At 42.6% G+C, this 18564-nt stretch overlaps 1 protein-coding gene across 2 annotated transcripts in view; it reads left to right on the top strand.

The window, feature by feature from the left end:
• Positions 1 to 8202, top strand: part of slc6a7 (solute carrier family 6 member 7) — a 58506-nt gene extending 50304 nt beyond the window's left edge. For both annotated transcript variants that reach the window (XM_084320924.1, XM_084320925.1), the window contains 3 exons: positions 1223 to 1341; positions 2418 to 2591; positions 6872 to 8202. In XM_084320924.1, coding sequence (XP_084177050.1) covers positions 1223 to 1341; positions 2418 to 2591; positions 6872 to 7042 — 464 coding nt within the window. In that variant the 3' untranslated portion in view covers positions 7043 to 8202. The remainder of the gene's footprint in view (positions 1 to 1222; positions 1342 to 2417; positions 2592 to 6871) is intronic.
• The last annotated feature ends 10362 nt before the right edge of the window (positions 8203 to 18564 follow it).

Below are 18564 nucleotides of genomic sequence, written 5' to 3'. Positions count from 1 at the left end.
TGGCTTCAGTGGATAACCCTGATCTGCATTTAAGTGATGTTTTAATTATAGATACCAATAACATTACAATTGAATTAAATACAATTAGGCCTGAATGAGTCGTGTTCCTCCCAGCCACCGGCAACAACATTATCAGCCAAATTTGCTCCACGCTCCAATGTGGGTCTCGAATTGCGGTACAAATCAAGGAGAATGTGTCTCGGGTAGCGAACTCTACTTAATATTATTATGTTCCCTCTCTGCAAATAGACATGCCCTATATCTCTGAAAACATCTGAGTGCACACGGCGAGAAGTATTCCTATAATAATGCTATGAACCAGGCTGAATTAATTCGGAAATACCTATTCCAAATGCCATTTAGGGTTTGACAATAATTACACTAATGTCGCTATTTTACAATGCACTATAGTGAATTACGGGTCATACAGAACACGTCATTGTTGAAACTAATGCATGAAACTGATGAAAGCATAATGCCGTCCGTCTGCAGTCTTCATATTCTACCGCTGGGCGCCAGATACGCACGGCCTGAGCTGTGCGTAAATATATGCACAAAGTCAAGCACACGTTAAAATTGATAAGTCCCACACTTTGCTTAGAAATGATCGTACGCACGGGTTACGCATATATCTGTGCATACGCACCATTGATAAATGAGGGCCCTGGCCTTTTGCACAAGTTAGATTTTGGGAAGGGGGGGGACTTGGAGTTTTAAATTACCGGTAAGTTCTGCACGCAAGAAAAAGGTACATGGTGTGTACTGAACCAAAGCTCCCATACTGAAACGGTTCAGTACAAATACATATATCGTTACACACCCCTTATATATATATTGGAATATGTGTGAGATTATGGGCAGAATAATTTCGCTTTATTTCTTTGGTGGTGTGTTCCTTTAAACTGATATTATTTTTGGATAATGCTCATAATGGCTCTTGCCACATGTTTTGTTCATTCTAAACTTCAGTCGTTGGTACAGGCCTTGGTATTTGAAAAATGTATTCTACACAGAATGTAATGAATCTTAAAGAGCGGGGAAATCAGGTAGGGTGAGAAGGTCGAGCAGTAACAGACACATTTCTTGTCCACCCGTTTCTTTGTTTTTTTTTAATTAACCTTGTTATTCATCAGACCTATTCAACATGTTTCTCTGTGCTGTAGTTTATCCAGATGTGTTGATAAATATTTCTATTTGTGATGATATGTGTTTTTATATCCAGGTGTGAACCAGTTTTGTCAAGACATCATCGACATGATTTGCCGTTGCCCTCCATGGTGTAGCAAAGTGCTTCTCTACTTCAAAGCATGCTGGGTATTCTGCACTCCCTTTCTGCTACTGGTGAGCTAAATGGATGATGACTAGTTAGAAGTGGGCACCAATTCAAGGTGACATGAATATAGGACGACATAACCAATATTCATATTCAATTGCTTATTTAAATGTTTTTGTAAAACCAAAACAAACCCGAGCACCCCTTGCAAATGGTGCCCCCTTTTATCTGATCCTGTATTTACAGCCCAAGTGATGCCTCGTCTTCACTAGGCAGGGTTTAGCGCACAGTGAGTCTTTAGAATCTGGCCAAACCTGGCTGGACCCTGGCTGAGACAGCCACCTTTCACAACCTGGCCAAAGTCAGCTGAGACTGTTGTATCATCATAGTTTGGTGTGAATTTTGAAAGGTTGCCTAGTAACCGGAGAGTTTACAAGAAACACAATGGAGACACAAACCCAACCATACCATGCTAGACCATGGCTAGCCCCAGCCAGGCTGAACATAGCTAATGGAGACATGGCATACGTTTTCTGAGCATGTGCAATATAGTCTGGTCAGCCTCCCAACATACCCTGTGCTAAATATGAACAAGAGCCTTGTTTGCACCCGGTAAGAGGAGTGTTTTAATAAAAATAATGGTTTACAAATTAATTATTAATTGTGTGACTGAGGACCCAATTTATGTCCTAGAATAACATTACAAGATGAATTGTGTGAGGACCTAACTCATCATATCCTAGAATAATATTACAAAATGAATTGTAAATTCATTGATTGAAATCCAATCCAAAATTCCATTCCATCCACATTCCCCCCATGTAGCATTCCTCTCTATAGCCTGCTTCCTTAAAGGGGCCCGGTTATGCTTTTTGTGTTTTCCCCTTTCCTTTAGTGTGTTAATAATAATAATAATAATAATAATAATAATAATAATAATAATAATAATAATAATAATAATAATAATAATAATAATAATGTCCGAGGGAAGCAACATGTTGTGATTGGACGATCAGGAAAAGAGGGTGGTGTTTGAGATAGGTCAATTTGGGGTTTTAAACACCTTGAGTTGCCATCATGTTTTTGGTTTGTTGAAATGACATATTCCACTTCCTGACATTGTGTGTGTTCCTTGTGGCTCCAGTTCATCCTGATCTACATCTTCATTGAGATGTACAACACGTCACTCCACTACGGGTCCTACGTGTTTCCACTCTGGGGCAAAGCGCTGGGCGTGTGCATGGGCGCCACCTGCTGTCTGCAGATCCCCATCTGGGCCATCGTTGCCATCTGCAAGGAGTCCGGAACACTGAGAGACGTTAGTATCATTATGTAACTCGTATTGATGTCAGTAACTCTATTTTTAAATGTATATAAGTTAAAGATACAGTACAATGATGTTTTAATCCGCTTATTTTGGACTATTAATGTCATAAGTATAATCTTTTCAGCTTCAGAAGTATAATTTAATTTGTTATAAGGGTTTTAGGTCACCCTCTCTGAGCACAGCTAACTCTCAGTAGGCTGAGGGGGCATGGCATTATGTTCACTATACATTTTATGTACATGTTTTGGGTAATTCTACATAAAAACAACAACCAAACCACTAATACAGTGAATACTTGATGGTTTATATCCTAATCTGATTAAAATCTCCACTTTTTTTTAACACTGTTTGTATACAAACCTAAACCTAACCTTAACCTCACTGGAGATGTCGATAAAATATATACTACTATACTATAGAACATATTCAATGAAACATAATATAGAAACCTTGGGCCACAACTAAAGACTTGCACACAATAGGTGGTGCACAGGAAACAAAACAGCTGACTTACAACAACGAACACTGGCAGAATACTAGCGAGGGCTGCTACAACACGACCAAACAACTCTCAGATGTACCCATTTATAATCCACGCTCAAATGTATTTGAAAAGCATTCCCAAGCTTCAACATTCCGTCCGATTCCAGTTTAAAAACCAGCTACACTGTATCACACAGCCAAATAATAACAAGAGCACACCGTCATGTAGTTGGCAAAAAACAACCCTTTATTTAAACTCAAAAGGAAACTGAGGTTTCCCTCATTTACAGTCACGTCGAGTAACAGAAATACAGAAATTAGCATATAAAATCATGACAAAGACAACAAGGCGAGGCAAAGAGCAAGGTTAAAGGAAAACTCCAACATTTTGGGAAATTAGCTTATTTAACATCTTCCCTGGAGTTAGACAAGAAGATACATACCTTTTTTGTCTCTGTGCATGCATTTAGCTTAGGGAACAGTCGCTCCGTTAGCGTAGCTTAGCTTCATCACTGGAAGTGGGGGGGTTTTAGAGCCTGACGTTCCCTACAGTCACCAAATACACTCCAAATACAACTCCAAAACGTTCCCGTAAACATGTTGTGACCTGTGTATTTACTAGGGGTGGGACGGTTCACAAAACCCACGGTTCGGTACGTACCTCGGTTTTGTGGTCACGGTTTTCGGTTCGGTTCGATATATTGTTTTTTTTATTAAAAAAAAAATGTAACTCCAAAAATACCAGATTCAGCATAAAATATATATAGCCTAAAAATAATCCAACTTTTCAGTTATTCTCAAGGACGTAGTCATGCAAAAACTGAAAGAATGAGGCAGTTTGACATCAGGCACATCATTTTACCATGAGGAGGAAGTGTTTACAGCCTTAAATAATGTTTGGCACACAAAGACCGAACTGACATACATCAAACTAACACACACACACACACTGTACTGTTTAAAAACAACACTGCTCTGTTCATTCTATTTTTAAAATACGTACATTATCTGTCTAAACTAACGTTATAACTAACCTAAAGTTAGTTTAGGTTCGTGTTAACGTTAGATAATGTACAAAATAAACGTATTCCGCTGCTATAGACGTCGCTCTTTTATTTTGAAACCCCCCCCCCCAGAAAGGAAGTCATTATATTAGCTTTAGTGTTAGCTCCGGTTAGCTCCGAGCGTGCAGTAGTTAATAGTATATTATCAATACCAGCCATTGGATTACTGTTTTCTAAATTGGAGAGTCTTTTAATCGTCAAGGTAAGAGGATTTTAAGTCATGGTATCCATAAACTTCAATCGGTTCGGATCCTTTGAATGAATGAATGAGAATGTAAACAAACGCGGCTTCCACGTAGAAATCACTGACTGCGCCCAGAGACGAGTCGTTCGGCAAAAAATAGTTCCGAGTATATCTCCTTAGAAAACGTAATTGTCGAATTCAATTATTTTTTATTTCTCCACGTGGTAAATACACAGGTCACAACATGTTTACAGGAACGTTTTGGAGTGTATTTGGTGACTGTAGGGCACTGTAGGGAACGTCAGGCTCTAAAACCCCCCCACTTCCAGTGATGAAGCTAAGCTATGCTAACGGAGCGACTGTTCCCTAAGCTAAATGCACACACGGAGACAAAAAAGGTATGTATCTTCTTGTCTAACTCCAGGGAAAATGTTAAATAAGCTAATTTCCCAAAATGTTGGAGTTTTCCTTTAACAAATCAATTAAAACATGTATAACTTGATTGACAAAGGTTGGAGATCAAGGTTTTAAACTCTGCAAGGGGGGAGAATCTCAGGCTTTAAGGATTGTTGAAGTTCATTCCATGAGCTAGGGGCTCTGAGCATATCGTCCCAATCAAGCTTCCGGATCTCCTTTTCAGTTAGCGTAAATTTATGCATAAGCATGAAGGCCTCCAACCTGTCATTCTGTCCTTCAATATGGAAAAACATTCGTCCTTCACTTGACAGTCTAACGTTAGCAGCCTGGGAACCCTGGGAAAAGATGATTAGGCTATTTATTAAGAAGTACAAATATATGGCCGAGCGGAGATTGCGTTCGTCACCAACCCCGGAGCTGTGAGCTGGATTCGCCTGTTCGAATCCAGCTCACAGCTCCGGGGTTGTCACCAGCTTGGCTGGCCGTCTGCACTAATACAATTGGCTGTATTAGAGGGTGGGAGAAGCTGGCGGGGTGGGTCCGGGTCGTTGTAAACAGCGACTCCTACAGTTCGGTCGGGGCGCCTGCTAAGCGCGGATAGGACTTGAGGGGGATAGTGTGGTCCTCCCACACGCTACGCCCTCTCGATGAGAATCCGCGCTGCCAGGTGAAAAGAAGCGGTGATTGGCTGGACATGTGTCGGAGGAAGCACGTGGTAGCCTCCACTCTCCCAGATGATCTGACTGTGGGGGGTAAATGCGCAGCGACCAGGAAGGGACTGGGAATTGGCATACGACTAACATTGGGATGGGAGAAAATCGGAGGAAAATGGAGGGAAAAAAAAAAAAAAAAAAAGTACAAATATAAAAGGGTCGGTATAAAATGTTTTGGGCCAAAATAAGTCATTTCAAATAAAGTTATGTCAAAATGATTAAAACTTTTATTTATGTAATCATATATTCATCTTTTTTCTTTTGAGCGGTCCATAGCTCAGGCAGCCCATCTGGAATTTGCCCGTCTTGCCAGATGGCCAGGAATGTTGTCTCATAATGGATAATGAAATCAGAACTGGTCACTGAGCTTGCATTGAACTGTCAAATGTGGCGTGATTGGATGTTCAAATTCCGATTCCAGAAGTTGCATGAAAAGACCAGTGTAACCATAGCCTTATATGATAAGATTTGGATAATATTTTATTTGTCGTTTATTTTTACATTCCTAGAGCAGGATTTGTATGTAAAAATAGGAAAATGCTATTTTTTTTCTATGTTTTGGCATGCATAGGCATATAGCTGTACAGTACATCCAGCAACATGACAAAAACTTGTTGCTGCTGGCCAGTACGACTTACTACCATAGTGTCTTTATACCTTTATCACTGTACATATTAATACTACAACTCTACATACATCTGATTAGCACTATTACTCAGTAGTGCTATTTTTTTTATCCACTTTTTCTCCCATTTTCTATATTTTCTCCCATCCCAATTTCGTATCATCCAATTCAACCCTCCCCTGTCACGAACGCTGTTTCTTGCCTCCCACAAGCCGGCTGCAATGTGGACTAAGTCATACATAGCACAAGTCCCCTCCGGTACTTGAGGTAACAGCAGTCGCATCTTTTCACCTGCGCAGCTCGATCTCTCAGTGGCGAGGAGTAACGCGTGGGAGGCTCACGCTGCCCCCGACACTTCCTATAGGACCTGTAGGAGTCGCTGTCCACAACGCCCGATCCCCGCCCATCAGTTTCCCACCCCCTAATACGGCCAATGTGTATTAGTATGAACGACCAGCTAAACTGAAAGCAATGTGGAGCGCTGGGCTCGAACAGGCAAGCCCAGCGTCTCCGTCATTCGTGGCGAGCGCCTTGCCCACTACGCCACGTAGCCGCCCCTTATCAGTAGTGCTAATTTATACATTTTATATCCAGTTTAATCACCTGTACATTGTATATTACTATTGCACTTTACTGTTACATTTGCACTCTTGAATCTAATCTAATCTACTTCATGGGCACTTGAGATTGCGACCCACCATTTTATTGTACAAGATTAGATATAAATTATAGCTTGATACAAATTGTCATCACTAAATCTTCTTCTCTCTTGTCATCATTCGCAGCGTTTTCATAAATCAATTTGCCCGCTTAATTCCTGGAGGGTAAACAACCTGAACAGCATCGGCAGAGAGGCGGAGCAAGTAGAGCCGGAGAGAGTGGACGGCCCGTACACGGTCACCCTTACAGACGCTGATTTCACAGCTATGACTTGGGAGGAGGGAAGCGAGGCGTGACCGGCACTCCGAGCACAGTGGGTTCTAGATCCCATCACGCGGGAAGGACCTTGGGCTGTGACTGGGAAGTGGGTCGTCACCTGTCGGCCCGAGCTGCAAACGATTGCCTTTACTTAACCCTAACCTTACTGGACACAGCCAGTGACCTGCTGGGATCTAGATTCTAGACACTACCCTCTTGAGTACAGCTGAGTGAACTGTGTCATCACAAGACAAAAGTCATTTTATATTACTCTGGTACTATATGCCTCAGCCAGGATCTGGTGGCCAGGTATCGGCAGACTACCTTGTCCTGTCCCTCAGGGCAATATTTTTATAGTTTTTATTTATACTTCTTTGATCTTTGTCTTTAACTATATATTGTTTGTGTGTGTGTGTGTGTGTGTGTGTGTGTGTGTGTGTGTGTGTGTGTGTTAGGGATGCCCCGATCACGTTTTTTGCCACCGATACTGATCACCGATCGTCGTGAGCCATATCGGTCGATACCGATCCGATACCGATCGTTTTTGATTAAAAAGAAATTAACAATTATTTTATATAATTTTTTTTTTAATTAAATATATATATTATATAATTAGACTTGTACTTGTATTATCTGCGAGACATCACCACCACGCAACAAGCTCCACTGTCTGTGTGTACTCTAGTAGCCTCCAGCTACGGCCAGGATTCTCCGGAGCTGCAGCTGGACCTATACTCGAGTAGCCTCGAGCTACGGCCAGGATTCTCCTGCACTGCAGCTGGGCCCTATTGGTATAACGTTACTGTGCTCAGCAAGCCCTCAGCTCGAATACGCGTCGAATCAGTGTTATAAGACATTGATATCAGGAACTATCTGTAGCTACTGCTAGCCGGATATATAACGTTAATACAACGCCTCAGTGAATTATTTAGTTCAATGGGACATTTCGTTTTGAACAGTGAACTAACTTGCGCTAACGTGAGCTAACAGAGTATCATACACGTATCTACTAGACTATTGCTGGAGCATTTGTTGATATCAGGAGCTATCAGTAGCTAGCCGGCTAGATACCGTTCGGTTAGACCATAGGTGTCAAACTCATGGCCCGCGGGCCAAATGTGGCCCGCCACGTCATTTGATGTGGCCCCCCAATAGCTCTGGTAAAAAAAAAAAAATTTTTTTTTTTTTTAAACATTAATCATAATACATGTATGTTGAACATCTGAGGTATTAATGAAGTAACAAAGGAAAAAAGCCAAAAGCACTTACTCCTCAGACATTCTTTGACAATTTTACAGCACAAAATACAAAAAAGATCCAGGCGGAATAGGTAACAAAGGGTTGAAGAAATATTGTCTGAACTGTCAGATGCAAACTGGCTGTGTGACATAACCGAGCATCTCGCTCAATTGAATAAGAAGCTGTAGGGACGCAAACAAGTCCCACCCAAAACTTGACCAATATAGTTGTGAACTGAGACAACCCTTATTTTGTTATTTTTGAGTACAGTTACAGTTGTGTGTTCATGCAGACACATAATAGCAATTTCATTATGAATAGAAAATGGTGGACCCTGATGTAAACAAGTCGAAAGTCTTTCTCTGGTCTGCATCCCCATAACAATTGTGTGTATTGAGCTGTACTGTACTGTACCCATTCTGCAATCTGTTAATTAAAGTTAATTAAACTATCTTCCATTAGTTGGATGTATGGCCTCTGCAAGGTTGTGTGCAGCCATTTGTTTTTGTAACATCTGCTACATCTGTCCCACGTGTTCTTTGCAGCTCAGTTGTTAGTTCTGCCCCTCTTGACTGTGACAAAAAGGTTTTGAACAAACTTAATGTCATAGCTTGTATTTGATGATCTTCTTCTTTGTTATTTACTTGCATGGTTTGATCATTGATTAATGGAGTAATATGGGGTTCTGATAAACTAAAATTATTTGTTAAAATAACATATATTTTTACATCTATGCAAATGCATATGCAATATGTATAACTTGAATAAGTAATAAATACAGAAACAACATGTTTAACAATATGTAAATGAGTAGCTACATTTATTTTAAATTACATTAACATTTATACGGTCTTTGGCCCTTTGAGGGCAACCATAATGCTGATGTGGCCCTCTGTGAAAATGAGTTTGACACCCCTGGGTTAGACAATGCCTCATCATGTATTAAACTAAAAGTGAATAGTTGATTGGGTCATTTTGTAACGGTAGCTAACGTTAGCTCAGGGAGACGCCGTCCTCCCGTCCCACTAGACTAGACCCGTGTTTACATGCCTGCAGGAGGGGCTGGAGGGAGGAGCAGACGCTGCACCACCCGGTGTCTGAGACAGAACTCAGCGAGTGAGATCGGTTTTGACGATCGGCGAAAATAAAGCATTATCACCGATCACCGATCGCATATTTATACTGATTATCGGCCAATAACGATCGGTGGCCGATCGATCGGGGCATCCCTTGTGTGTGTGTGTGTGTGTGGGGCCGTGTGTGTGTGTGTGTGGGGCCGTGTGTGGCCTATAAGGTTACAGAGACAAAGCTTGAAGCAGCAGGAACTGGCTGAACACTCGATAGAGTACTATGTTACAGGATATTTTATTTCAAATGTTGATAACTAGGGAAGAAAATGTATAATGTTATTTATACTACCAACTGATGAAGACTTATTTTTGTTGTAGTGTATAGGGGTGTTATTAAAAATGTTTAATAAAAAGAATAATAGCTCTACATTCCGACAGCTGGTCAGTAACGAGGGTCTCCCAGTCCCTCCGCTCTGCAGTAAACACGAAATACATTTTCTTGTATCTAGGGATGCACCGAAAGTTTTCGGCCGAAAATGGCAAAAAATTGTCTTTCGGCTTTTGGCCGAAAGAGTTTTTTTCACCGAAAATATATCACCGAAACAGAAACAACCTGTAACCTAACGTGTGTTGTTGTGATGTCACTGAGTGATCTAATATGCATATTATTCAGAGCGAGAGGGGGGGGAGATTGTGTTTCTCACATTGACGCTGTCTGTCTGTCGCGCGTCTACTGTGCCAAAGTCAAGAGAGCACATTCATCAGTGGGGACTAGAAAGGTGCGCTCAGTAGAGCACAGATGTCCGCTGCGGCAGCCAGAGAAAAGATGGAATTAATGTACTGTATGCATTCAGAAGTGCTGAATAAATGTTTTATGGACCCATAATAGTGATTATTTATTATTTAAGTTAAGTTTTGCCATAATAATATATTTTTCCATAATCATAATGTTCCACAACATTGGTAAAAAATAATTCTATTCTATGAATCATTTTCGGCCTTTCGGCTTTCGATTTTCGGCCAACTGTTTTCTATTTTCGGTATCGGTTTCGGCCAAGAATTTCCCATTCGGTGCATCCTTACTTGTATCCCTTTACCCTTTATCCAGGAGAGAGCTCTGCAAAAACATTTCTGACAAAAATAAGAAATAAAAACTTGTTTTAAGCCATGTGCTTGAAGCAAATAAGATAATCTGCCAGTGCAGTAAGCAAATTTGGCTTGGCAAGATTTCTTGAAATAAGTAAAAAATATCTAGGGTTCTTTCTCCTGATAAAGTGGGTACGGGATACTAGAAATAATATTTTCTTTTTACTACAGAGCGGAGGGACTGGGAGACCCATGTTACTGACCAAACACTATATCAGTGATGGCTGTTGGAATGTAGAGCTATTTACGGTAACACTTATTTTCACAAAGAAATACCGCTCACTTTAACTGGGAAAATGACTGGTTCTGACTCGGCTTCAAATAATATGTAAAAACGGTTACGTGGTCCGGCTCTAATCCACCCATTTGACCTGGAAATAAAGTTGGTTCATATTATATCTGGTGACGAGGATGAAGATTATGATGTAGTGGGATGTTACTCTACATATTGTAGATTCATTCTGGACCGGAATTGAATTAAGAATCATTATATTTTTCGGGGTGCTCCAGTAGCACACCATGTTACCGCGCTCGCGCAGGACTCCGTGCTGCGTCACGGATCTGGTTGACTCCGAGTTCGATTCCCGGACTCGCCGTCATTTGCCGAATGTCTCCCCCTGCTCTCTCTCCCGTTTCACCCTGCAACTGTCGGTCATGCTTGACCAGGAAAGCGATAAACGCTAAAAAATAAAGTTTAAAAAAAAAAATCATTATATTTTTCTATCGTTTTATCTTTTTTTTTGTAATCTTTTATTTTGAAGTTTTGATGAAATAAATGACATTTCATGAGCTCTTTCCTCTCTATGGCTATGTTCACACTGCAAGCCTATAGTCAATTCTGATTTATTACTCAGATCTGATCTTTTTCGTTTGGCTGTTCACATTATTTTATAAATGCGGCCAATATTAGATTTCAGTGTGAACTGGTCACACTCTTGAACTGACCCGCATGCGCAGATTAACAAAAGAGACAATCAGACAAAATATCGAACTAGAGTAAAGTAATTAAGTTGCAGGAAAGTCACATGACTGTTCAGACTGAGGTCACATTGCAAATAAATCTGACCTGTATCTGATTTAGGACCCCATATGAATGAATTGAAAAGATCAGATTCCATGTGATTTGTGATGTTCACACTGTTGTGAAAAAAACAGATCGGAGTCACATATGAGCTAAAGTAATCTGATTCAGACCAATCTGCAGTGCCTGCAGTGTGAACATAGCCTATCTTCCTAATCAGACTGTCCCCTGGTTGTTCTCAAGACAACGGTATGGCCATGGCAACCAGCTAGTCTTCCTGGTGTTAGTAGCACATGTGGGACGACCGCCTGGCCCTCTTGTCTCCTGCTTCCACGGCTTTACACACTGCAGCCTCTCCTCCGTCTCACCGGGTCGCCCCGTGTGTTGCACCTTTTTAACCTTCTGTAGTGTGGTAGTGAAAGGGTTAATACAGACCTTTTCTGACATGACAACATGCACATTCTAAACAGGCCCCTTTGTGTTTCCCGTGGCAATGTTTGTTAATACGGTCGCTGAGAGGAAAGAAGCTGCTCCCTAAGCAACGGAATAGCATCAGAATACGACCTTGTTTTTTACAGATTGTCCCACATCTATAATTCTTAATTGACTTATTTCACTATCCCATTACTATGTAAACTACTTGCGGAGGTGTGTGTGTGTCTGTGTGTGTGTGTGGGGGGGGGGTTAGCTAGTCAAAATGAATGGGGATTTTGGTGTTTTTAGCAATTCCAATGGCTATTTGATCAAAGGCTTACACATGACATTTATCAATTGATTTTATAATCATTAAAACTGAAATGAAGAAAAAATCTTAATAATTTGGCTATTTTACAATGGTCATTTTAATACATCTATTTTAATGTTCAAATTAGAACAAGTGGCATTTACCTCCTTCTCATGTGACAAAGATATGTACGCTGTTTACATAGTGATGTCATAGTGAAATAGTACTGATTGGCCAGGTTACATCATTGTAGTCTGCCATATGTGGTCATAGTGGAGGCCAGTATCTCCTATATCTTGTGTACTCATTTGACACGAGTTGATTATGGGTGGAATTAAACACTGATGCTATCTGTAAAATGCTAATATGCGACAATATCAGGGCAGTAATAAACAGCATTGGAACAGTGTTTTTCCTCTGAGCTCATCAAATTTTATATTCGACAATGACTGAGGTAAAAATTCTGAATGTTTTCTTTTATATATGTTGAACCAATAGAACAACACATCCAATGTGTCGTGTCTTTCAAGTCAGCATCAAGCACACGTGGGACATATGAATTGTCTGGTGTTTTAAAAGGCCCAGGTGTTCTACACGGCTATGATTATGTCCATGTCACTCAGACGTCATCTGTCATTTTATGGGTTTTGAACAAGACATCCTATTAAAAATGTTGACAATATGAGCCACCACCCTGCCGTCAGTGACTAGACAGAGAGGGGCAACAGCTGGTCTTTCCGGCCCACTTTTAATATGCAAATCAAAGGAGAAATCTGTATATTCATACATGTCTTATTTGGGAGACTTGACACACTGAACATGCACTGTTCTAATATATATAAACATTATTAATAATAATAATATTTATTTATTTATTTATTTTAAAGCTGTTGCAACTGTTTCACCCAGGGTTCAGTGAATGAGTCTCAGAGATTGGAAGCTGTGTGTCTCTCATCTAAGGATCACAGATAGTTGTGCTAAGTGCTTTGATTATTCACCATTAAAGCACACGTTTTCCTTGTTAATATGATATTCTACAATTGAATACTTGAGACAAATATAAGCTTTTGGATGAACAATTCTTTCACACCTAATTCATAAAGATTTATCGGGGGAAAAAAGAAAGATTTATCAAACCATAAAGATGGTAGGTTGGAGTGTTGTGTACATATTGAAAGACAGAGGTTGAGTACTTATTATCTAAAGATGGTACGTTAGAGTGTTGTGTTCATTCATAGTTAAATACAGTAGAGGTTGAGTACTTTCGGGTGATGTAACACCCTCAAAACTATTTGGATTGACTTTAACAGTCAATAACCAAAACATGTCAAAATGGACGTATGTGGTTCTTTGTCTCAAGGGTTGAATTGTTGAATTAGGACAGCAGGTCAAATTGTATGTAGGCTGGTGTGAATTTGTGTTCCAAACATTCACTGTGAAGTAAGGCTGAGAGAGAGAGAGAAATGCTTCAGGGCTTCCTGGTGGAAAGAATAAACATTCCACTCCTTGTTCTGCTCACCTGCTTGGTGGAGCTCACCAGAGGGCCCTGTGAGTGAAGTAAGCCGATACAGGCCTAGTTTTAAAGGAATGTAAACCTTTGAAATAACTACCTTTGCATATTCAGATTCACTGTCCAATCATAAAAGTGCTATTCAGCGCAAGAATGGGGCAGGGGGGAAATCCCCACTGGCTACTCTTTTGACTACAACCTCTCTGTTGATTTATTTTTGTGGGGGCCATAGAGAATATGTTTCCCAAACAGAATAATATCAAGCATGCTGGGTACATGGCTTGAATACTGTGGCTCCTGTCTCAGGGGAATTCCACAGAAAAATCTGGAGAAAATATAACTTTTTCATCAAATTTTCACACAATTATTTATTTGTTGTTGTTTTGGACTGTTGAGTTATAAGCTCTCAACATCAAAAGGAAAATGCAATCCTATGACATCATCAGATTGCTATTCCAGAGACTTGATGGACAGTCATGATTGGTTCCGAACATACATTAAACATCTATAAACAAACAAACATGTAATTATTTATCAAAACTATCCTGACTCCCAGAGCTCAAAACTCGAAGGAAAAAAATATTGGCAAGAACATTTTACAGAATTACAACCTGGAAGCTAATTTGGGATGAATTCCCATTTTAATTAGTTTTATCTGACATGTTTCAGGCCCTCAGTGATTATTGTTAGTTTATACTAGGGTAAATTCCGAATGTTTGAGACCTAGCCCTTTCAGAGTAGCCCCATATACATTTATGCTCAGAAATAAAGGGAACACATAATCATTACAATGTAACTCCAAGTCAATCACACTTCTGGGATATTAACCTGTCCAGTTAGGAAGCAACACTGATTGTGAATCAATTTCACCTGCTGTTGTGCAAATGGAACAGACAACAGGTGGAAATTAGAGGCAATTTGCAAGACAACCCCTATAAAGGAATGGTTCTGCAGGTGGTGGCCACAGACCATTTCCCTGTCCTCATCCTTTCTGGCCGATTTTTGGTTACTTTAGCATTTTGCCCGAGCCCTCACCACTAGAGGTAGCATGAGGCGGTGTCTGCAACCCACAGAAGTTGCTCAGGTAGTACAGCTCATCCAGGATGGCACATCAATGCGCACTGTGGCAAGAAGGTTTGCTGTGTCTCCCAGCACAGTGTCAAGAGCATGGAGGAGATACCAGGAGACGTGGAGGGGGTTGTAGGAGGACAACAACCCAGCAGCAGGACCACTATCTGGTCCTTTGTGCAAGGAGGAACAGGAGGCCCTGCTGGTCTCTGACAAGAACAAGTTACAGGTTGAAAAAGCCCTCAGCTCGGAACTAGGCAAAATCTGCATATGGCTCGCCGACAACAAACTATCATTACACATGGGCAAAACAGAGTCCATTCTCTTCGGTTCAAATAACAAACTCAGCAAGACGACGGCTTCTCGGTTGCAGTGGGTGACAATATTATCACAAGGAAAGATGAAATTACCTACCTGGGTTCCATCCTAGAGGCTAATCTTTCCTGTGACAAAATGGCATCCAATGTAATAAAAAAAGTCAACCAACGAACGCGATTCTTGTACCGGATCTCCTCTCTGGTAAACAAGAATACCCTGAAGACTCTAGTAGGAGCACTCATTCAAGGGTACTACGACTATTGTTACGAAGGATCAGATTAAACCGAATATATATATTTATTACTTGAGATATATTGTATAATATTTGTATATCATCTGATATCCCTTGTGTATTCTTTGTACATATACACGGAATATCCCTTTTACCTAGTACAGACCATAATATTTCGTTCTCCTATTGGACAGCGGTCCATTAGGCGCCACTGCCATACCCCCAATGTCTAGTTCAAAGTCACCGCCAAAGACATGCCTGGACATGACCGGCTCTGCGCAAGAATACGAGACAGAAATAAGGCTGGTACTAGATTGTTCACCTAACGTATAAATACGGCGCAGGTGAATACAGAAGTACTGTTACCCAATAAGTTGAAGCCTCACACCACGATACAACGTGCTGTGAAGTGGGCCCGTTTTGCCCCAAAATAGAGCCTTGAGACCGCGTGCGAATTGATAGCTGAAGTATCAGAGTTTAACGCTGTACCGTCGAGTTCGACCTATTCTATTATTTCAGTAATAGTCTATTTATGTATAGTGTATCGTGCGGCTACCGTTCTACAGTGACCAGCATTACCAACGCTTCCTCGTACCAGCTAGTGTGCTTATCCAGGCTGGGCGGCTTAACCTGGCGCCGTCATCCGAGGAGCCCTAGACGAGGACCGTGTGGATATGTACACTGGATAACCTACCCGACGACTGCATAGCCCTTTTCGGCTGGATTATATTTGCTTTGGTCCTGTATCTGATGGAGCGGAGAATCGTCTACACCCACAATTGTGTGGGATTTACCCTGTGAGGAGCAACGTCGAGCCCGCCTCTAGGACGCCTGAGGCTGGCTAGCTTTCTTCCATGCGGAGCTGCATACCGGAGAATAGCTGTTGTTCGTCTGTGGATCAAGAGATTATTGCACTGTCTCCTGTACCTGGAGTCTCCTTATTCTTCGTTGACCCAGACTTTCGTTACCGACAAATCCTCTCCCCTGCTGGCCTACAACCGGAGGGACCCTACTAGTATCTCCCGCTGCCCTACTAGTGTACCATAGATATAATTCCTAAGATACAGGTGGTATTCATTATCTCCTGTGCAATATTCTAATGGACTTACGCTCTTGACCTATTCATGCACATTCTTCGCCTTACAAGCGTAATGTAATATAATATTATTGCTGCTCATAAATATTCTTCTAAACGAGTACTTGTGTGAAACCATGTTATTGTGGATGTGTTCATCTCATATACCCGTGTACTGTATGGCCAGTAGTAATGTACATAAGACAGTAGTGGTTTAATGATACCATACTTATTCAATACAGTCAGGGAATTGTACCCCTCAGTTACAATTGGTCCTTCGAGCCGGAGGGTAACTAGCGTAATATTAATATAATATATTAATATTGACATGGCCAATGATGAACACTCCACAAACGGTTCTCCTAAACTAGATCGCCCGCAGCGCAGACGGCAGCCACCTCATTACCTAGAGGACTACGCTGCCAGTCTACTACCTAGCTCTCTACAGACGTTAAACGCGGAAAAAGCGGATAGTAAAAGTATGTCAAACCCTACCGACCAGGCGACCCCGCCAGTAGAGACCCTAGTGGGTTCTAACGTAACTGACCAAGCTCACGGGGGGGACCAGGAGGGACCTGACATGACTTTACCCCCCGCCAACGTCGACGAGGCAGTCCCCGGAGAGCTCCAGGATAAAGAAAGCCCTCCAGGGACGGAGCCCGACCCACCACCAGAAGAGACGCGCACCCAGGAGATAGACCTCCTCGGAGCGCGACAGGAGAACGGATCTCCAACGAGCACTGCCAGAAGCCGATCACCTCCATCAGTGTCTTCCCCCAGCGAGGCGGACAAGATGCTGGCGCAGGCCTTTATCGCCACCCTGGCAGCCTCCACTGAACGCGATCGACTCCAAGCACAGACGCTTAGCGAGCGCGAACATTCTTCCATGGAACGAGAACGCTTCCACGCGCAACTCCAAGCGCAAGCCCTTGGTGAACGCGAACACTCTGCGACCCAGCGAGAGCGCTTCCAGGCGCAGCAAAGGAGTGACGACGACCGCATACGCCTGGAGACCAGACGCCTCCAGACGGAAGAGAATATGGAAAGAGACCGCGCCGATGCACAGCGCGGAGCCGCCAATGCACAGCGCGACGCAGCCCAAGCCCAGCGCGAAGCAGAGCGCGACCTCGCTCACATCAAGCGCGAAGCCGAGCGCGACCGATTACAAGCGCAGATAATGGAGCAACTGATTGCCAGGGTAACCCCCCCTCCCTCCGCACAGGGCTCCAGGGCCTCGTCAAGACAAGGGTCTAGGGCACCCTCCCCTACCCGATCAAGCGACCCTGAGCCCGGCCAACCGAGAGAGCCTATACCCCTCTCCGAACCCCCTCCCCGACCGGTCCATGCGAGACCCAGCAACAGGGAAGAACCGGCCTACGCCGCTGAGAGACTAAATAGAAGATTACAGGATCTAGATGACCTGGCAGAGGAAGAAGAAGAGGGAGAGGAGGAAAGTCAAGCCCAACAGCAGCATCGTACTCCACAGGACCAGGAGGTCCAGTACAGCCCAGACTTTACCCCCGCGGCTCTGCGCTACAGACCCCCGACTCAATTCACGGGTGAGCTTGACGCACGACCAGCCCCGAGGAACAGCACCTGGGTACACGGGCCTTGGTACCCGACAGGTACCAGCCCACCACGACACGTAAGAGGAGACTCGCCTAGGAGGCCTCTCCCCCAACGCTCACCGATGTGCCAGCCATCCATGGCATCGTACCTTGGCACACCGACGTTCCCGGACTTCACACACGAGAACAGAGCACAGTACACGGAGCTACGAATGTGCTTAGAGACAATGATGTCCGATGTACCAGATGAACCGTACAAGTATGCTATCCTACTCAAGCACCTGAAGGTGCCCAGAGCGCACAATATAGCGCTGGCATATTCCACCTCTACTACCCCATACACCGCGGCTCTAGCAGCCCTCGACCAACGTTATGGACGCATATGGGACTACGTAATACAAGAGATAAGGAATATTGACCGCTTACCCCCAGCCACAGACAATCGCTCACTAGATGACCTCTCTATCAAGGTACAATCCCTGGTAGGGATGCTGGGGGCACAGAAGGAAAAGGGTATGCACGAACTGTACGCGAACTCTAATGTTGAGAGAATATTAGAGAAGCTTCCGCCCGCCCGACAAGAGCGCTT

Source organism: Notolepis coatsorum (assembly GCF_963971535.1).
Source record: "Notolepis coatsorum genome assembly, chromosome: 8".
Classification (NCBI taxonomy): Eukaryota; Metazoa; Chordata; class Actinopteri; order Aulopiformes; family Paralepididae; genus Notolepis; species Notolepis coatsorum.
This window is presented reverse-complemented; position numbering and strand designations above follow the sequence as displayed.